At 35.7% G+C, this 23,040-nt stretch overlaps 2 protein-coding genes across 2 annotated transcripts in view; both read left to right on the top strand.

The window, feature by feature from the left end:
- Nucleotides 1–23,040, top strand: part of LOC127843022 (uncharacterized) — a 118,663-nt gene that overhangs the window by 47,328 nt on the left and 48,295 nt on the right. The window lies entirely within an intron of this gene.
- Nucleotides 18,552–20,371, top strand: LOC127843026 (potassium voltage-gated channel subfamily H member 6-like). The gene is made up of 4 exons (XM_052372853.1): nt 18,552–18,674; nt 19,034–19,227; nt 19,741–19,855; nt 20,233–20,371. The coding sequence occupies exons 1-4, from the start codon at nt 18,557–18,559 to the stop codon at nt 20,277–20,279; spliced, it is 474 nt and encodes a 157-aa protein (XP_052228813.1). The 5' UTR covers nt 18,552–18,556; the 3' UTR covers nt 20,280–20,371.

The following is a 23,040-nucleotide window of genomic DNA, read 5'->3' as shown; positions in this document are numbered from 1 at the left end:
ACTCTATGTTTTCACTCCTTTGTACACATCCTTTGTAAACGGTACATCTTGTAGATTTTTGGTAACGCAAACAATTTAGCCCCTGTTAAACATTTATACAGGATAACAGATTCTGAAATTTAGCAATAGGAACAGGTTGTTAGATGCAATGCTTTTTAGTTTTCAAAGTTTACCAAGTATTTAAAACATTTGCTTAATTATGTTTTACATTCTAAAGAATAATTGATATCTCAAAACATAAATCACTAAATTACAAATCAAGGGAGAGTTATGTAATATGCTTGCAATTGCTAAGAAGTGCAGTTGTTGTTTTTTTTCTTTTCCGGTTAAAGCAATGTCATTTGCTTTAAAAAGTTGTCTCCCTTGTAAGAAAATTAATGTGTTCACATCTCAACATAACAAGTAAATTCATACAGTACATGTATTTAAAATTATTCACATGATATTCACCAATAAGTCTAATAGAATTTGTAGAATAAAATATAACATGTTATTATGACGATTATAAGTGAATGTTTGGCACAAAATGCCTCTTAATCTCTATATTTACAACTTCAGCAAATGTCTAAGACCAGATTTTCCTAAATGGTGTGGTTGTTGACATTAATATTAAATTTAGTTCATGAACCATAAATGTTTTGTTGTTGAACATATAAAAAAAGCTTTATGTATATTAATTTTATGTCATATTTCAAACATATCATATTGATACGATTGACAGAAAATAAACATTTTGCTTTAATGTGTATACATGAAGTGTATACATGAGTAACGATTGGTACCATTCAAGCATGTTAATAATGAACTATAGTTGTAGTACTAGATGCATTTTTAGCTCATCTATTTTTTGGAAAAAAAAAAGCTATTGTCATCACCTTGGCATCGGCGTCCGGTTATGTTTTGTGTTTAGGTCCACTTTTCTCAGAAAGTATCAAAGCTATTGCATTAACACTTGGTACACTTACTTACTATCATGAGGGGACAGAACAGGCAAAGTGAAATAACTCTGGCGTGCTTTTATACAGAATTATGTGCCCTTTTTATACTTAGCAAATTTAAAATTTGGTTAAGTTTTGTGTTTAGGTCCATTTTATTTGTTAAGTATCAAAGCTATTGCTTTCATACTTGCAACACTTACTAACTATTATAAGGGGACTGTGCAGGCAAAGTTATGTAACTCTGACTGGCATTTTGACAGAATAATGTGCCCTATTTATACTTAGAAAATTGAAAATTTGGTTAAGTTTTGTGTTTAGGTCTACTTTATTACTAAAGTATCAAAGCTATTGCTTTCATACTTGCAACACTTACTAACTATGTTAAGGGGACTGTGCAGGCAAAGTTGCATCACTCTAGTTGTCATTTTGACGGAATTATGGCCCTTTTTTGACTTAGTAACTTTGAATATATGGTTATATTTTGTGTTTCGATCCACTTTACTTCCAAAGTATCAAGCTTTGTATTGCTTTCAAACTTCAAATACTTTCATGCTATCATGCGGGTACTGTACCTGGCAAGTTGAATTTTACCTTGACCTTTGATTGACTATCAAGGTCAAATTATTAAATTTTGCTAAAATTACCATAACTTCTTTAGTTATGATTAGATTTGAGTGATACTTTGACATAAGAACTCTTTCCTGACATACCAAAATAGACTCTACCCAAACCATTCCCAAAGCCCCACCCCCCCCCCTCCAACCCCAGAATCCAGAATCCCCCATCCAATTTTTTTGTTTTTCATTCTTTTTTAAAGATCATCTCATAAATAAAACCATCACACTATATCCTCCACCGCCCCCCCCCCCCCCAATTTTTTTTTATTTGTTAAAAACAACAAAAAAAAATTATTTTATTTTTGAAATACCGTCCAACCATCCCACTCAAGAATACCCCTTCCCCCCCCCCCCAAAAAAAAACAACAACAACAACAAATTGTTGTTTTCTTATTTTTTGAAGATAATGTAATAAATGACCACACCCCCACAATATACACCCCTCTCCACTCCACCCCTCCCTCCTTTGTGATTGAAGTATTGAGAGTCCCTTCACCTTTAAAAGAAAAATAGATGAGCGGTCTGCACCCGCAAGGAGGTGCTCTTGTTTTGATCATGTCTTAATTTGTTCGTCTACTCCAAATAAACATGTTGCATTTGTAAATAAAGCGTGTATAACCTCTATGTACTGTCCCAAGGTCTGTTTTCAAATACTTGAGTACCTCATATTGAGCAGAGACTTACCAATTTATGGCATTATTTGTTATGCACATGTCTGACTTATATAAATATCTTCAAGTTCTGAGATTACTGTTCAGGGTATTTTAAAGGTAAAAGTTTAAATATTTCTATAGACTGTAACCTGGTGTCTGTTAAGTTAATTTTAATACATTTATAATGTCTAGCGTATTGAGAGTGTAAGTGTCTTTATTCTCGCCCGCATGCATTGTTGCTGTATGCTTTGACAAAGCTTACTACACAACCTATGTGTTTGTTTATCATTTATAACCAGTGGTTTGTCCGCAGAGGTTACATAATACTATACTCACTACATAAATCAACTTCATTTATTGATTTGATTTTGTATATAGGCACTTCTCATGACTGAATCTGGAATAGGCCTTTGAATATGTGGTACGAAAAACATTTTTATTAAAGGTTAGAAACTTTATTATCAAATTTTGACAGATGGTGGTTAACATTTAACTGGAGAGTAGCCGGCAAAAAAATGGCTGTAAAACAGTGAAGTTTGATCCACTTTTAGTTATGTCTTATATATCACATTATCTATATATTTTTTGTTAATTTGGATCATAATGATCTTTAAAAAATGGAATGATTATGAGGGTTTCCAAAATGATGCATTTATTTTATGTTAAAGTTATTGCTTTCAATTTTAATTTGCTATGGAAATATTTAAGTTTATGTGACTTACAGAGATATACATGTTTATGTAAGTGATGTGCTGTTTGATAATTTAAGAATTGTCTTGCACTCTGATTAAAGTAGATCGCCATTGATTCAAGTTTGAATACTGATGTACAGTTAAAGTGTGTTGTACTTTCAAATAAAAATACTATGTAAATATAGTTCAGTTATCCCTTGTTTACAAGATCACATTTTTATTGCTCATCGTTGGTGTTGGTCTTTGCATTCGGACACAATAGTGCTTTCCTTATATGTTTATTATGTAGACCCGCTTTTACAAGACCACATTCTGACAAGCTTAAATGTATGTATATAATGTAGTTCCTCATTTACCAGACCACATTTTGATGTTCTTAAACGTGTTCAAAGCTTGACGCAATTTTTGTTGACATTTAGCCATTTACATTTATAATAACTGAACAACAAATGAATTGTCAGTGTAAATAAATAATTTATTGTTGTTCGATCAGTTAAAGTATTTCACTGTTTTCATTCACACTTTAAATTAATAACATAACAAGTTGTAAGGTACACACAATCTATTTCAACAAGGGAGACAATTTTGAATTTGTTTTTTAAGAATATAACATATCTTTATCGAGATAGAGAGAATGACAGTTTTGACAATTTTAACAATATTACATCACTCTCCGTTGACTTGTAATTGACTTATTTTCATTAACCAGTTTTAATTGTTCTTTCGATCATATACAATTTATCTTAAGATATTTTTACAAAACAAGTAAACACATTTTCAAGTAGTGTCTTAATTTGAATTGTATGAAATGAAAAGCAAGGCATATAACAAGGTATTTTAATTTAAAGTATGGTTTTCTGTTTCCCACAAGCACACACCAGTCATTTGATATACATCTGTACTATATGTAAGTTTAATATGATAAATTACACAAGCTTTGCATCTAAAAGATGGATAAAATGAAAATTATGTGAACATATGAATGAAAACAGTGAAATACTTTAACAAATTCAATTATAAAAAACAACAAGTTTACTTTTGTACACAAGTTGAATAAACTATTATACATTTTTTGTAGATGTCAACAAGTAAATTACTTCAGTTAAGTGCTTAAATAAAAAATAAACGACACGTTAAATAAAAAGTTATCAATTTTTTCGTCGGAAAAATACTGCAGAATATTTATGTCAGGTATACCAACAAAGAAAAACAAAATATTAACATTCTTTTTCTTAAAATAAAAAGAAACACGTTTAGTTTAAGAACAGATAATAATATTTTAAACTAGAAAGGTCTTTTAAATAGGTAAGGTTTCTCATGACGAAGTATATAATTAATTTGAAATACTGGAAATATAATTAACGTCGTGATGCATATATAGTACAATAAAGCAAAGTATTTTTTAACAAAACCCATATCATAAGATTTGTATATACTCACTTCATGTTGACGAAATGCTTATTCTTTTAGAAAAAATACCGTGTACAGTCAAATTAGTTTTTGTTGATTTTCTTTACAATTTATTCAATGTATATACGTACTTATGTATAATACTATATATTTCGTATAACATTCAAAGTGCCATGTTTTAACACTTAATAACTGTCCTTTTATGTCGGTCATTCAGCCCATTTGAGCCGCATTCTGATAAAATGTGACTTAATGCATGTTGTCTAAGTGTTGTCCCAGATTGGCAGTCCGCACATGCTAATTTGGGACGACAGTTATCGTTTTAATAAATTTTTCGTTTTCAAGAAGTATCTTTTTTAGCGAAATCAAGTTTCGGAAAGTGTCGTCGGTGATTACCGGCAGAATGTTAGGATTGCACGGGCTTATCTGGGACAACACTTTACGCAGATGCATTACATCCCTTTTTCCGAAAGCGCGGCTCATTTAAAAGTTGATAAAAATCAGAATGACGACAGTTTCCTAAGCTATATCCTCATTAGAGATTGTATGTGGAACCAAATCATGTTAAGGCGATATATAAAACCAGAACCCTTTTTTATACGCCCGTATAAAATACGGGACGTATTATGTGAAACCCCTTGGCGGGCGGGCGGGCGGCGGGCGGAAGGCATCACTTTGTCCGGACTCTAATTCAAATTGTATTCATCCGATCTTCACCAAACTTGGTCAGCAGTTGCATCTAGTTGATATCTAGGCCAAGTTCGAATATGGGTCATGCCGGGTCAAAAACTAGGTCATAGGGTCAATAAGTGCATTTTCAAAGGGGCCACTTTGTTCGGACTCTATTTCAAATTGTATTCATCCGATCTTCACCAAACTTGGTCAGCAGTTGCATCTAGTTGATATATAGGCCAAGTTCGAATATGGGTCATGCCGGGTCAAAAACTAGGTCATAGGGTCAATTAGTGCATTTTCAACGGCGCCACTTTGTCCGGACTCTAATTCAAATTGTATTCATCCGATCTTCACCAAACTTGGTCATTAGTTGCATCTAGTTGCTATCTAGGTCAAGTCCGAATATGGGTCATGCTGGGTCAAAAACTAGGTCAAAGGGTCAATTAGTGCATTTTACTTTGTCCGGACTCTAATTCAAATTGTATAAATCTTATCTTCACCAAACTTGGTCAGTAGTTGCATCTAGTCGATATCTAGGCCAAGTTCGAATATGGGTCATGCCAGGTAAAAAACTAGGTCATAGGGTCAATTAGTCCATTTTCAACAGCGCCACTTTGTCCGGACTCTTATTCAAATTGTATTCATCCGATCTTTACCAAACTTGGTCAGTAGTTGCATCTAGTTGATATCTAGGTCAAGTTCGAATATGGGTCATGTCGGGTCAAGAACTAGGTCATAGGGTCAATTAGTGCATTTTCAACGGCGCCACTTTGTCCGGACTCTAATTCAAATTGTATTCATCCGAAACTTTTAAACAACTTTTTATCCTGCGTCAAAGTGGTATGGGGGTATAAGTCACATTCAGTGACAAAGCTCTAGTTCAAGTTGAATTCACCAAACTTGGTCAGAGGTAGTATATAGATTATATATCAGTCAGGTCTGATTGGAGACATGCAACCGATTAACACATGCAATATTTTTATGATTATCAATTTAATACACCTCATTTACATTTATCATCCGCTGAACACTTATCGAACTTGATAGCAATAAAAACCGCTATAAGCATCTTATAAAGGTGAATTACAGACAGCCTTGGTATTCATGCTGATATAAAATGTAAAAGCAAACAGTATTTAAACATTCAAACCAAATATTTATTTCAGTTTTTAGGGAACTAATTTCAAGATAAGTAATATCAGTACAGGAAATACTGCCATTCTATACCTATGTAGGTCTAAACAATTATGATTTAAATATTGTGTTTTAGAGAACAAATGAGACTAAGTGTACACTTATTGATATCAATGCATATATATGAATATATCAGTTATATAAGTTGTTGTTGTTTTTTTTGCTTATTTCCAAAACAAATACATCAATCATCAGTGTATCATCTCCAATGGCACACGAATCGGGCGTATATTGCTCCGTCATGCGGCGCTCTTGTTCTGAGTTGTATTTACTTGGTCCAAATCTCTTTTCAATTATCAATGCAAAGACCAATAGCACTCCGCTGTTTTAAGTTTATTTATATTGTTTCCTTGAGAGAGATATGACGAACGCTTGGCCGACACCATTCCCACTGAGTTACTGTGAAATATAAGATCATGTTTAAGGACAGTTGGACAAAGATACAGAAATTAAAGACAGACCGGCTAGATACATTTAAATTTAAATTTAGACATACGCATAGTTACTTCTGTTCTTATGTACTGATGTGTCAGTATCATATCAACAGTATTTTAAAACACATGTACACTGATAAAAAAATCCATGCGAAAAAAAACATAATATCAGATTGATGGGACATGACACTTAGTCACTGACAATTCTCTCATTTTTAAGTAGTACATTTAGTTATGTTCGTGTTTATAAGAACTTGGTGCGAAACGAATATATATATCCATTTATACGCAGGGTACGTGTACTTACTCGATCTACTCCAGAAGCGTCATCAGCTGTCGCATGAATAGAAACAAGAAATATCAATAAACATCAGAAAAATGCTTATCGAGAGATCTTTACTAGAAACTTTGCAATTGGTAATTTCCTAGCCTTTTTTAGCTCACCTGAGCACAGTGTGCTTATGATGAGCTTTTGCGATCGTCTTTAGTCCGGCGTGCGTTGTGCAGCGTCAACATTTGCCTTGTTAACACTCTAAATGGTTCCGGTAGGTTAAAAAACATGACCGCAAGGGTCTGGGGCTTTTTCCTTATATGGTAAAAACGTGTTAGTACTCTAAAAATTACATTTATAGTTCACTTTTCATGATATTTGGTCACAACACTTGTTCTAATGCTATCTTGGGCTGCAAAGAACAGGTCAGTTCCTTTATATCTTTGTGAGATGAGCCAATTTGTGCCTTTCACGCCATCTTGTTATTAGATCAGCACGTGTTTTAATGTTTTGAAAACGGTATCATGTCCATTAGAAGCGATTTCTGTAAAGTTTGTTTGAAGTCTGAATGGGCAGGGACTTTAACCCATTTATGGACTATCCCATCCTTCAAAATTGGATCAATGTATTTCCAAAATTAGGGATGTCTAGTATATTTATTTCCATATTTAGAATATTGCTTACAGAAATTCCTTTAAGCAAACAGCGCAGACCGTGATGAGGCAGCGTCTCATCTGGGTCTACGCTGTTTGTCTAGCCTTTTTTCTAGACGCCAGGCATAAATGGGTTAATATATGAGTCTTGCTCCGGGTAAACATGGCTTAAAGGGACCTGTTCACGTGTTGGTAAATTGACAATATTAAAACAAAATATTCAGATTCGCAAATTTTCATTGTAGTTACCATATTGTGAGGGAACAGTAATAATGAACATTTACCATGCTCTAAAATATCCGTTACATGCATCTTTTGACGATTTAAAAATCTGAAAAACTATAAAGCGTTGCATTGCGAAACGAATAAATGATTTGGAGAGATTTGTTGTTGTTAGTTTTGGGACACTACGAGGATTGCTTATATAAAGCATAAAATAAATCACAAATTGTATCAGCACGGATGGCTGAGTGGTCTAAGCAATTTATCGTCACAGATTAGCCCGTTAGAGAGTTTCCGGCTTCTTTTGCGGAACATTACTCAAAACGTATTGACTGGATTCACATAACTTAGAAAGTATTGAGTGGATTCACATAACTCAGAAAGTATTGACTGGATTCACATTACAGAGAAAATATTGACTGGATTCACATAACTCAGAAAGTATTGACTGGATTCAAATAACTCAGAACGTATTGACTGGATTCACATAACTCAAAAAGTATTGACTGGATTCACATAACTCATAAAGTATTGACTGGATTCTCATAACTCATTAAGTATTGACTGGATTCACATAATTCAGAAAGTATTGACTGGATTCACATAAATCAAAAGCATGAACTGGATTCAAATAACTCAGAAAGTTTTGACTCGATTCACATAACTCAGAACGTATAAACTGGATTCACATAACTCAGAAAGTATTCAATTGATTCACATAACTCAGAAAGTATTGAGTGGATTCACATAACTCAGAAAGTATTGACTGGATTCAACCAACTCAGACAGTATTTACTGAATTCACATAACTAAGAAAGTATTGACTGGATTCACATAACTCAGAAAGTATTGACTGGATTCACATAACTCAGAAAGTATTGACTGGATTCACATAACTCAGAAAGTACTGACTGGATTCACATAACTAAGAAAGTATTGACTGGATTCACATAACTCAGAAAATATTGACTGGATTCACATAACTCAGAAAGTATTGACTGGATTCACATAACTCAGAAAGTATTGACTGGATTCACATAACTCAGAAAGTATTGACTGGATTCACATAACTCAGAACGTATTGACTGGATTCACGTAACTCAGAAAGTATTGACAGGATTCACATAACTAAGAAAGTATTGACTCGATTCACATAACTCAGAAAGTATTGACTGGATTCACATAACTCAGACAGTATTGACTGGATTCACATAACTCAGAAAGTATTGACTGGATTCACATAACTCAGAAAGTATTGAGTGGATTCACATATCTCAGAAAGTATTGACTGGATTCTGTCGAGAGCCAATGCATAAAACAATGAAAACACCTTATAATGTAGCCTCCGACGCCACAAAAGGGCTTAAAATCACCGAGTAAAGACTGCACATTCACAGGGGAAATACAATGCTCATTTCAAGGACCAGTTTCGTTATCTCTGTCTGATAGGACGATACATTAAACACAAATTACACGCATCCAAATGAACGTTCATTTCGGTTCGCTGAATTGACCTTTGGGTACATGTAACCTACTTCAATTAGTGAAACAATGCTACCAAATAATGAGCCTTTGGTGTGCTTTCGTGTTCTGACATGCGCGTATGTTGGGGATCCGTCTAGAAGTGCAGTACACGTATAATGTATGTGAAGGAATTGGTGAATGTTTACGATACAGTCATAAAACCTTGTTCCAAATATACAGATTACAGAACACATGCATTCGTAATATCACCAATACTTTGATCCAGTTCAGGCTCATAAGCTAATATACCTCTCGCCTTTAGTATACTTAATCATTACAAGAACATCTCTTATTATCCACAATCTGACAAGCCTCGCCGTTCTTTTATTCTAAGCATCATCTGTTATATTACTCAACGATACATGTTATTTTCTTAGTATCCGTACGTTCTGATATAGCGAGTGCCAAACAATACAGGCCCCGTGTTCACAAAACGATTTTGCAATCAAAAATCGAGTTTAACTGATATCGATTTTCATTTTTGCCTATCAACTACAATGGAAATCCATTTTCAATGACACGCAAAATCGATTTTCGATTGCAAAACAAGTTAATAAGTAGATAAGTGCCCCATCAGTATAATTGATTAATCTGTGAAAACTGGGTTTAATGCATGTCCGTTCAGTCCGCCTTTATGGATTCTGGGTTTAATGCATGTCCGTTAAATCCGCCTTTATGGATTTTTTCCTTTAAAGGAACTATCTTCTAAACGAAAATCCAGAAAGGCAGTCTGTGGTTCAATTGTGCAGACTGCACAGACTTATCTTGGACGACAATTTACGCACATGCATTAAACGCCGTTTTCCCAGAGCGTCATTAGACAAGCACTTAATGTTCCAAATTTGGACCGTTTATCCCGGCGTACTGCCGGTCAAATCGATCCAAGTCAAATCGGTCCAACATTGGTGAATGTAGTTTCCGATACGAATTGTATAAATGAATTCACGTTGTATTAATTTGTTTGCATTTGTTAGTCCATGTTCAGTGCAAACATATTATCTCTTATATTTGTTATAATTTTTGTGAAATCAAAGTTCGTCTTTTTGCTTCGACAAAAGATAGGAGACGTATAAAACTATCACTGGGTCTTTATGTCTGGTGATGGTCGGTGGTTTGAATGAGCATGCCGTACCAGAAGTAAACTTTCTTTTTTTCTGTGCGTGATTCTATATGTTTGTTTTGCTGTTTTTTTTACTCGACGCTCAACGCTTGTCCGCCATTGTCTGCGGGAATTTGGTTATGAGGTTCAGACATAAACATTCAATTTTGCGAACATATTTCTTTTTAAGCGTAATATAATTGATCACAAACATATTTTACAAAACATATTAATATATAGTGCATGCTTGTACACAAATGTCTCGTTTTCCTGTGTTGCGCGCAATTATGCAGATTTCAAACTTATACATGATAACATGGGAAAGCACTTCGCATTAATGACTTCGTAAGCGCACAACGATAGCCTCTCTTACATCAAATGTTCGATTTTTACAAACATAAATTAATCACGAAAAACCTGACAGAGGCCAATCTTTGCAAAACATCGTTGTAACTTCTTTAGATTATATAAATTGTTAAATGTCATTTTTTTACAAAATGTTTTGAAAAATTATAATTACACAACCAGATAAAACATCAATAACACACACTGAAAACTCGACCCCAACTCGTCTTAAGCCCTTTTAACACCGTGATCTGAACGCATTCTTGGGGCATTGACTCAACCATCACAACCACCATCACTAAAACAGCCGCTAACTACGACTCCAACATCAGTTGCCACCACAACTAACCCCATCACGTCCACCGACTCAACCACACCACCAACACACCGCAACTTCACCACCACCACCACAACTATATAATCACCACTATAACCACAACAACCATCACCTACCCCTCCCCTACCCGCCCAAAGCTAGAACCGCCACAAACTCAATTACCTCCCCCGCTTCTGATATCACCACAACAACTTCCACACTCCCACAACCACCACCGCATCTCAACAGCCACCACAACAACGTCCACCGCTATCGCCAAAAACCACCTCCACCATTATCACCATCACTACCACCACCCTCCCAACCACCAGCACAACCATCACCCCCTGTTCTTATTCAAACCACCTCCAGCATCAATTTTACCACTATAGCAAAAACCACCACGACCACACCCCGCCCCTCCCCACCACAACGAACACCCACACCAACAACTACTTCGCGCTTTCGAGCATTGCCATAATAAAATGCATTTTTTACGAAATAAATAGTGTTCCCTTTGATTAAAACTGATGCTCTTTTCAAACGAGTTCATGTAATCTCTGAAACATTGGCCTTTTCACAGATTTTGGCATGTTACGAAGTTTGTCATTAAATGCTTTATATTGATAAAAGTAAACATTTGATATAAAATGCTCCAGTAAAAAAAATCAATAATAAAATTTAAAAAAAGAAAAAAAGGTAACCGTTAGCAGGGCTCGAACCACTGACCCCTGGATTCATGGAGTAAAAAGTCTGTGACTTAGACCATTCGGCCATCCTTCCGTATATTCTATCAGATGTATTTTATACTTTATATAAGCAATCCTTGAAGTTTCCCAAAATATAACGGCAACAACAGAACTCTCCCAATTAAAAATTCGTTTCGCATAGCAACGCTTTATAATTTTCGGCGCTTTAAATATTCAAAACATGCATATAATGGCTATTTTAGAGCATGGTGAATGTTCAGTATTACTGTTTCCTTACAAATATCATAACTAAAACAAAACTTTGCGAATCTGAAACACCAAGGACAGAGGTTGACAAAGGTTTCCATGGAAACTGATAGTAACACCATAATAAGTAATTCATGATGACATGTGTCAATGTGCCCTCTTTCACATAATCATCGACTTTGCTTCAACCAGAAACCGTCAAAAATCAATGACAATTATTACGGAAAAGCGTGATTGAGAACTGTCATTGCTTTGTCAAAATTCAAACCCGATCGTCTTGATAAAGTTAAGATCGATTCTCCAGAAATTAAATTGGTGGCGGATCTACTTGCCGGAAACTCATGGCTGCAGCCTAAGCAGCGAATTGGAAACCCGTCACGTTAATTAGGGCTCCCGTCACGTTAATTAGGGCACCCGTCACGTTAATTAGGGTTCCCGTCACGTTAATGTTTCTTTTAGTCGTGTGTTTGTAAGCATTCAAACATATTTTAACATCTAATTTTAGAGGGGCCGTCCAACAGATTTTGGCATGTATTGAATCTTGTCATTAAATGTTTTAAATGCTTTATATTGATAAATTTAAATATTTGAACTTAAAATATCCAGTAAAAAAATGCAATTAAAAAAAAGTAACCCTCAACAGGGGTCGAACCACTGACCCCTGAAGTCCTGGAGTAAAAAAACTCCCGCCTAGACCACTCGACCATTAATACTCGTGCTTAAAACGGGTGAATTTTGTAGCTACATAAGCAATCCTCGTAGATTCCACAAATATTGTTTCGCGTCGCACGACGCTTTATCTGTTGGACGGCCCCTTTAAGGGCACTTGTTCACGGTTTTGTAAAATGAAGAAATTTGTGTCATGATTCAAAAAAGAACACATATATAATATTTAAACAAGCGAAAGAATACTGATGTCTTAGAAAACTGTTTAATATAGTGTTTCATTATACTCGTGATTCGAAATCGGCAAAATAATAAAATAATAAATCGCTTGTAACGCTTTTACTCGATTATTTAAAGAATGCGTGTAGTCCTAAAATACGGTTTATAATTCGGCAATGCATATAAAAGCCAGCGTATCTCAGTGGTAGCGTATTATCTTTTGCTTACACTGGGCTCGGATTCGAATCCCGGGACAGGAATATTTTATTTGCTCTTTGTACTAGCTGTTGTAATTAGTTATGACTATTAAAAACAGTGTGGTGTTCTAAGTACATGTTTAGTTATTGTAAACATATTACATGCCCATTTTCTAAAAGTTGTACTGTGTAACTCAAAACATTTTATCAACTGTACACGAACAAACCATATTCATTCAATTGAAAGATATTTCTCTGGCGGTCCTCCTCCCATGTGTCGGCGTAGAAATCCCTCAACGGAATTCGCAACTACTGTTTGCTGCATCAATTATTCTAGACTCGTTCCATGCGAAATACCGAATTATTCTCAGCATTAATATCGCTGTCTTCAGGTCGAATGGACAACTGACATATATATAATATCCGTTATACACTAATTTAACCTTGGGACGGATTTCTTTAAGCTCTTTCGCAGACACTTAAGCCCGGCGATTGTATTCAATCACGATGCGATTAAGCCTCGTTCTGGAAAAACGGGGCTTACTGCATGGGCTTAAAGTTTTGTTGAAGTTTAATCTGTGAAGTTCGCACTTTCTTCATATACGGGATTTTCGTGTAGAAGAGATTCCTTTCAACTAAAGTTTCCATAAATGCGTAAAGTGGCCTCCCTGGTTTGCTTGTACGAACTAAACAGGCTAATCTGGGACGAAACTTTGCGCACATGCATTAAGCCCCATTTTCTCAGATCGCGGCTCAATTATACTTGTATACTAAACAGAACTGCTAACTTGATACATAAAGTATGCATTTCATACTGGTGTATTTTCGGAAAATGTCAAACCTTGCAAATAACTTACAATCGCACTTGTCCGACTACCGGGTATATATTTTTAACAACATGGGATAATGAATTCGCGAACAGAATCAATATACTTTATATCAGTAAAACAAATATATTCGCAAACATTAAAATATTGCTATAAAAGCCAAATTTTAAATATAAAACAGTCAAAACAATTAAACTATAACTTCGTTTGCGTGTATATTTGTACTGTAAAATAAACAAGTTATGATTGAGCCGCATTCAGTGAAAAACGGAATTTAATGAATGTGCGTAAAGTATCGTCACAGAAAAGCCTGTGTTATCCGAAACGGCTTATCAGAGGCGACACTTTGCGCTGTAAAGTATTTTGCATTTAAAGTAAGTCTCCTGCTGGTGAAAATCCAATTTATGCGGAATATTAATACGAGTCTGCTTCCAGCATTTTTCTCTTGCGCGTTTCAGCCGAATATGTCAATGTCTGGCTCGTGTCATTCAAATAAAAAACGAAGTTATTTGGGTTTATTATTTTAAAGCAAAGTGGTTACAACTGAGTGGCTATAATTTATAACGACACTTTTGCAAATTGAGATTTATTAAAATGTAGTTATGCTTAAAACGCTACGTTATTTTGCGAAAATTACCACACTTTTTGTATGTACTTTAACTGTCGGGGCAATTGCACTTTACCGGTACGTAAAAAAGAACGGAAAAGCGTACCCTAATTCTTACCCGCAACACCTAACACATAACACCAAACGCAACAGCTAATAATCCTTTTTATCCTATATATTTCCTTACAGTAGTATCGGGGGCTACCGCCCCGAAAATCCCGCTTTGTCGATAATGGTAAACAACTGCGTACCGGTAAAGTGCAATCTAGCCTTAACTGTTATATACTACCATATAGTAATCAGAATATGCTTCACATAAATTAAATGCAAATATATAAATTGTCGCTCATCCTAATGTTTGAAGAAAAAAAGTAATTCGTTGTTTATTAACAAGTAAAACGTCGGATTTTTCCGTATTTTATTTGGTTACATGCAACTATACTATGATGCAATCTTGTTCAAAGCAACTTGATATTGTCGCTGAAGGTTACCTTTAATACAATTGCGTGAAATATCGTCCCAAATTTCGTATTTTATGGAATGTTTCGTTTAGAGGAAGTCTCTTATTATCTAAAAGCAGTTTATGCGGAAAGTTCCGGCTTCACTGGCTCTACTGCGGACTGCACAGGCTAATCTGGAACGACACTATACGCCCACGCATTAAGCCCGGTTTTCCCAGAACGAGGATCATTCCTTAATCGATATGTAATTACAACCTCTAATATTCTTGGTAGGAGGCAGTATGGTGTCAACATTAGTATTTAACAAACAGATATTGACTGTGTATTTATTTTCTGCGCGCGATTGTGTCAGTGAGCACATTTATCAAAGGGGCAAACGTGAATATTAATTAATTAACTCGCCTTTTCCCATGATTTTCTCGATAAATCGATTCTAGCGTTTAGATAATTATTGACGCGATACGTAATGCTTAAAGAACCCGATGAAGGAATCTTATAGTATGAGTGAAATCAATAGATGTCTTGGGATATTAAATTGAATTAAACTTTGCGTTATAATATATATGGGCCTTGATCTGTTAAAAGGCAGTTTAATAAAAGTGCTTAAAGTGTCGTCCCAGATCAGCCCGTGCAGACCGCACAGGCTAATCAGGAACGACACTTTCCGCTTTTATAACTTGTTTCGTTTACAGGACAAAACTTTCCGCCTAAACTGGATTTTCGCTTACAAGAGACTTTCTCTAAACGAGAAATACAATTACAGTGGAACAAGTTGTCTCCTATCAGCCTGTGCGGAATTCACAGGCTTATCTGGGACGGTACGTTAAGCACATCTCCTATCAGCCTGTGCGGACTTCACAGGCTAATCTGGGACGGTACGTTAAGCACATCTCCTATCAGCCTGTGCGGACTTCACAGGCTAATCTGGGACGGTACGTTAAGCACATCTCCTATCAGCCTGTGCGGACTTCACAGGCTAATCTGGGACGGTACGTTAAGCACATGCATAAAACCGTTTGCTCAGAGCTTGGATCAAATGTGTCTTTTTTTTGTAAAAACTGGGCATAATGCATGTGCAGTCCGCACAGGCTAATCAGGGACGACACTTTCCGCTTAAACTAGATTTTCGGTCAAAAGAGACTTCCTTTAAACAAAAAATGCCATTAAAGCGGAAAGTGTCGTCCCTGATTAGTCTGTGCGGACTGCACAGGCTAATCTGGGACGACACTTTACGCACATGCATTATGCCCAGTTTTTACATATCCTTTTAAACATTGGTGGTCGTTTTTATTTCTTTCTTTGGGAAAGTTGTTAACATTTGCGGTTGCTCTCATTAAGTACATGTAATTGTCCGTGAACATGTTTCGGTCGCTCTCACATTTGCGGTTTGAAGCAGGTTGGCTAGAAAAGCGTCTCCCCAAACACCAACGCCGAGAAAATATTCTCCATTTTTGCTATGTTGCATGGGTGTAAGATTCTATTTGATTCATATTTACCTTTCAGCCTTGTTCTGGGAATATGGAGCTTAATGCAATCGGACTGCACACGCTGATCTGGGAAACAACTTTTGACGCTTTCTTGGTATTTTTCCTTTTAAAGGAAGTCTCTTTTTAGCGAACACCCAGATAAGTAGGAAAGTGCGAATTCACTAAACCCCGTTTTCGCAGAGCCTACCTCATTTTTAATGTAGAGCTATTTTATTCGCATTATATATTTCATCTGAGAAAAATATCCTATTTCGTCACAGAATGGTTCATACATTAAGAGATCATGTTATTATTATATGATATACAGTAGAACATAACATTAACTAATGTGACGTCATCTTTGCATGTTGCTTTCATTCAAACCGGATATGTAAAGAAACATTTCATTCAAACCGGATATGTATAGAAACAAACTCGTTGAATCACATATTGCAATCAACAATAGTATTGTGTAATAAACAAGTCATAAATTATACACATATTGTGTCATAATTGTCTTCAATTTTACCATTTGTTCAAAATCAACAGAATGCAAAAACTTTAAGCGTGCGTTCCGCGGCGGCCAAATTTACTTAATGACTACATCATTTTCAGTTTTAGTGCTTTTTGTAATGTATTATGATTAAAAAAAATAAAAGTTCTTTTGTTAGGCACGTGTTAATCTTATTTTTATATTTTGCCCAATACGATGCCTATCTGAATCAGAACCTGCAAAAATATTAAGTGGCTTAGCTCCTTAGAAACACTATTTCTCGGAACACTATTTTCAAAAAAAAAAATCTTTGAAATACTATATTTGGAAACGATATTTTTTATAAACACTATTTTCGCCTCTCATAACAGCTCTTCTAAGCGCCGCTATCTTTGGCAACGGTAGCTCGATTATGATGAGAGTGTATCTGGGATCGGACGAATACCATGATAAAACCAAGAGCATCAAAGAGTTTATCAACTTTCACCATCTGCCCAAAAACCTCGCTTCGCGTCTACAAGAGAGCTTTAAGCATACGTCGGCGTATACCAATGAAATCGACATGAACACAGTATGGCGAGCTTACTATTTTTAAAAAGAAATGATTTATAAGTGCAGAGAGGTCGTTTAGTTGTGTGGGGATTAGAGGGCGGAGTATTTACAATTCACCTCCGCCCACTCCGAAAAAGATGTCTTAACGTGCGAATTTTAAAACCGCCCACCCCATAATGATAATTTAAAACTTCGAGTAAGCGGTGATGTTCCTTTAAATGTCCTCATATAGGATGCCCAACCCTTATAGCCGGACGTGGTATTAACTCCTCTAAATTTGCCTCATATGTATTCTTTAGTTCTTAGTGGTCCTTTTCGGCGCATTTATCTCTAAAATTGTTAAATAGTTTTGAGGATCAGGAAAATAAATGAGAATTTTAAAATTGCACTTGCAGATTGTTAAATCCTATTTACTTAAAGGGGCCTTTTCACAGATTTTGGCATTTTTTTAACTTATTCATTAAATGCTTTATATTGATAAATGTAAACATTGGATCGTAAAAGCTCAAGTAAAAAATCAAGAAAAAAATTAAAAAAAGGAAAAGAACATTGCCCGGAGCAGGTTTCGAACCAGTGACCTCTGGAGTCCTGCCAGAGTCCTGAAGTAAAAACGCTCTAGCCTACTGAGCTATTCCGCCGAGTCCAATTTCTTGATGTATTTTATACCTTATATAAGCAATCTTCGTAGTTTCACAAAATTTAACGAAAAAAACAAAACTCTCCAAATTATTCAATCGTTTCGCGTTGCAACGCTTTATAATTTTTAGGTTTTAAAATCGTCAAAAGATGCATATAATGGCTATATTAGAGCATGGTTAATGTTCAGTATTACTGTTTCCTCACAAATATCATAACTAAAACGAAAAATTACGAATCTGAAACAACTTTTTTCAATTTTGTCAATTTACCAAAGCGTGAAAAGATCCCTTTAAATCTTAATTGGTTGATAAGCAACGTTATGTCTATAATTTATTGCAAAATGTATCTTTACTTACAGTAAGCTTGTTAACATTCTGAACATATGTTTTTTTATAGAATATTAATTTTCGAATAGCAAACAGGCAAACATATGGTTCTGTTCATACAGGTTTCAAAGAGTTTTCCGGAGTGTCTGCAGGTGGATATCTGCCTTCATCTCAATCGGAATCTGCTTAACAACTGCCCCGCCTTCCAGAGAGTCTCGGCAGGTATACATGGCGTTCTTATTCCAAGAATCTAGCCAACTTTACATTCCCAAGGGTTTGCGGTTACATACCCTATTGGTTACAAACTCTCCGCAGCGGTTACCCCCTTTTACGCTTTAAAATTTCCTCTTTTGGTTTACTCCTCCTAATTGTTTCCGGACATGTATTGAAAACTCACTTAATGTGTTACCCACTCATGATGATGATGATGATGATGATGATGATGATGATGATGATGGTGATGATGATGATGATGATGATGATGATGATGATGATGATGATGATGATGATGATGATGATGATGATGATGATGATGATGATGATGATATGATAATGATGATGGTGATTATTTCTCACTTTAGGTAAGGACGCCTTTTTCGGTGAGAACGTTCAAGACCTGACCAACAGTGGGAAGTCTCTGTACTTTGTTCACGCCCTGACCTACTGCGATATCAACAAGATCGAGCTGTCTGTGCTGAAAGAGACGCTTTATACGTGCCCGGAGTTTGCACAGGAATTTATGGGAAAGATACAGGATACATTCAACCTGAAACGGGTGAGTGTGGTGTTGCCTTGTTACATAGTCAAAGCACACATTAAGCTACACACTTGCATCTAATTTATACTGTGTCCGTTTTCTTATGGCTTAAATAGTGAAAAACATTGGTGCCAAAAACTATATAATCTCAATGTTAACTAGAAATCAGTCAAAGACCAACACCTTTTACTTTGAGCAGACTATAGCAGATTTTTGGCAGATCATTTAACAAATGAAGTGCGAAACATTACTTAATTAAAAAGTAGGTATTTAATGCTTAAATATGTAATGAACAAATAAAAACACTTTCAAACTTTGAGTATAACTGCCCAAATCGGATACCTAATTTATATTTTGTAATACCCGGAAGTTCATATAAAATATGTCATGATCAGTTAATAAAATAACTATATGATCAGTTCTTGAGAACTGTGATCTGATTTCAGTAGAACTCCGATATGATCCAGAACAGGATACAGAAAATAGTACTTGTTGTTCTTTTTTAAAGAAAATACTATTTTGGACATACAGGGTGTGTTGACGGAAACCCAACGGCAGACGAAGATGGACGACGAAACACTCAAATTTATCCGTCAGAAGAGACCGCACATGCAATCGAAAGGCAGACGCCATGTCTATGACGCCGGTGAGTGGGTTAACTAGTTTTGAAAACTTAAAAAATGCCATTATTTGTTGTTTTTGATTTTGTGTCTTTTGTGCTGGTATAGTTGTATGGCAGTAAACTTTCCACAAGATAAATGACCCCACGGTGTATTAACTGTTTTCCTAAGTGCCGGTTGGTCTATATTTATTTGTCACAATTTTGTGCTTTTTAATAGTCGCCTATTTATATAAATGTCTCAATTTATTGTTTGTGACACACACAAAACCAAAAACAAATGTCGAACATAAATAACAGTAATAAATGACAAAGGTCTTATTAGGCAAACAACCAATTCTTATCTAATTGTTTCTACCACTACCGGAAACAAAACCGTGCATATTATTTGCCAAACTATTCAGACCTCACGACCGGTAGATCCGGCTTCCGTAGAAAAGCTCGCCATTAGACGGCGCCTCCGTCGTCTGACCCAGATGACGACCAAGCGTCTCGGGCGATCGACATTTCACCGGAACAAGCGTCTAGTGATATCGACGTAGAGTTCGTAGATAGAAGCAACCAAGGCTCGGGAAGTTCCCTTATAAAAGATCACAAAAAGTTACCCGCCTCGCTGTCGAAAAAAATGGGTTAAATGCTTTTTGTGTCGCCTCGGATTAGCATGTGCTGTCAACACAGATTTAAGGGACGCCACATTTCTACTCAACTGGATTTTCGCTACAGAAAAATACATTTGAGCAAAAAATCATATCAGCGGACCGCACAGGCTAATATGAGACGACACCTAACGCAAATGCATTCTTCATGAGCTATTGAAATGTCTATTTGTTTAAAAACATTCTGTCCTATTTGTAATTAAAAAAGGCAGTGTTCTGTTTGTTAAAATTGCCACGTGCTCCAACAGTCGACACGTGCATCCACAGTTTCCCGTAAATGCTGCAGCAATAATAATTTGGCCGTCCCTCAACTTAATGCAACAGTATTTCACTTTAATCTATCGATTGTTACAATATTAATGTTTATTTTAGAAATATACGCTTCTATTGACGGTATTAACCTTTATATTTTTTAAGTCCCGATATCGTCGTATACTGCTGCCGATAGTTTGAGACTCCGGATCTACCAGAAATCACATCCGCGCATGCGCAAAAAAATACAATACTGTTCTGTGAAATGCAAATGTGTTTAATACCAAAGCAATATTTTGGAAAAATTGTTGCAGTTTATTTTATTACCGGCCCTGATTGACCCTATCGATTTCATCCTATTTGACTTTTTAGTCATTAAAATATATTTTCGAAAGTCAAATCTAACCAGTATATCCTACTAAACACCCACAGTGTATACAGGATTCACCGTTGATGTCTGCCCATCGGGTTGTCTGTGTTTTGCGTAAGTCCGGCAGGCCGTTTCTGAAACATACCGTAATTATTAAAACTTCCACATATTAACGTATGACACGTGGATTTAACGCATTTGTCACTTCTAAGACTAAGCTTTTCAGGTGTTTTACACGAATTACGATTTTAATATCAGCTTGGTAAAAAACACTCAATTAATCTGGTCAGACAGGAATGTGTCAATCTATTAGAAACTTACTGTTGATACCTAATTTGGTCGGACATGAATGTGTCAATCTATTAGAAACTTATTGATGATACCTATGAAATCTTAAAAAACGAGGGACACTGTCACTGTCAAATAAGTTTCTTAATTCGTCGATTGTATTCATGATATATTTATGTATCAAGAATCTACTTTTTTACATTACAAATGATACTTATTTTCAAGCGGTGCGGTCTGAGAAATCACCATACCAATCGTATTGGTTCTTTTTACCATCAATTGTTTTGTTGCATTTGTTATGCTGTTTTTAAATGCATATTACAAATTAAAAGTATGAATGACAGGTGTGTACAACGAGCTTAATTTTTATAAACTAAGAACAAAGTAATAACTTGAAAACCTTTCACGTCTGGTAAGACTGAAAATGTCCGTATTTGTCTTCGATCGTATATAAGGGAGATAAATGCAGTAATGACTTGATTGATTCTTTCCAGCTGTTTCCTTTTCATTGAAATTAATGAAGTTGAAATACCAAATATATATCGAACACGCTTGTTGAAAGCTCGATTAATCTAGCACAATGCGAGCTTTGTGTGTTTGCATGTGTTGGTTAGAGATAATCGGTACCGAGAGCGGTTCATTCACCATAACTTCATCAAAATAACTTACCAGTAATGTTTAACATGGGGCAAACCATGTCTCTCGTAACACCCGTCTCCCTATAGACATGGTCAATGTCACACACATATGTCAAAGGTTAATTTTCGGTATAGATGTATCGCAGATGTTGACAACGTAGCGCGCAAGTCTTGTTAACACTTAAGAGGTCAACAATCAATTATGGGCATGATGCTCATTGTTACCCTTTTTCTCTTGTTTTAAGCAAGGATATCTTCCGGTTTCGTTATAATTTAAGTATCGTTCTGATAAAAATGGGCTTAATGCTTATAATGTATATGCGTAAAGTGTACCCCCATATAGTATGCAGTCTTCGCATGCTAATCAAGGACGACACCTTCCGACTAAACTAGATTTTCGTTTAGAAGAGCCTTTTTTTATTCTAAAAATTTAATATAAGCGAAATGTTATATCCCCGATTAGCCTCTGCGAACTGCACAGGCTAATTTGGGATGCCAATGTACGCACATGTTTTTAAGCCCAATTTCCCCAATGCGAGGATCAATGAAATGAGTGAATGTATACATGTGATATACTGCAGTCAGCGCTTGACATGTTATATCTTTTCCTCCGCAGTCATATGGGTGTCCGACGAAACCGGATGTGTGATTGCATCGTAACCGGAAATGACGTCAGAATATTGGGATGACATTAACCGGAAGCTGAATGTTCTATCAATGTAAGTTAACTGTTTGTAAATTATTTCGTAAAAACGTGCCAATTTTGTTATGTATAATTTATTTTCACAGATCGGTTTGTTCAGTGAATAATGGTATATTAGAGCGAATCTAATAGATCCGGATGACGTGACACGATATGATTTTTCTGCGTATCAAAACAGGATGCGGTCATAAATGTCAGCGAAAAAGCATACTGAAAAATCATTATTATTAGTGGGACGTTAATGTTCGATGATTTCGTTTTTCGACCGATCCACGAATTAAACACAAACACAAAGGTAAATGACC

The sequence above is a fragment of the Dreissena polymorpha genome, chromosome 8, assembly GCF_020536995.1.
Source record: "Dreissena polymorpha isolate Duluth1 chromosome 8, UMN_Dpol_1.0, whole genome shotgun sequence".
Taxonomy (NCBI): Eukaryota; Metazoa; Mollusca; class Bivalvia; order Myida; family Dreissenidae; genus Dreissena; species Dreissena polymorpha.
Note: the sequence above shows the minus strand (reverse complement) of the source record. Positions and strands in the feature narration are given on the sequence as shown.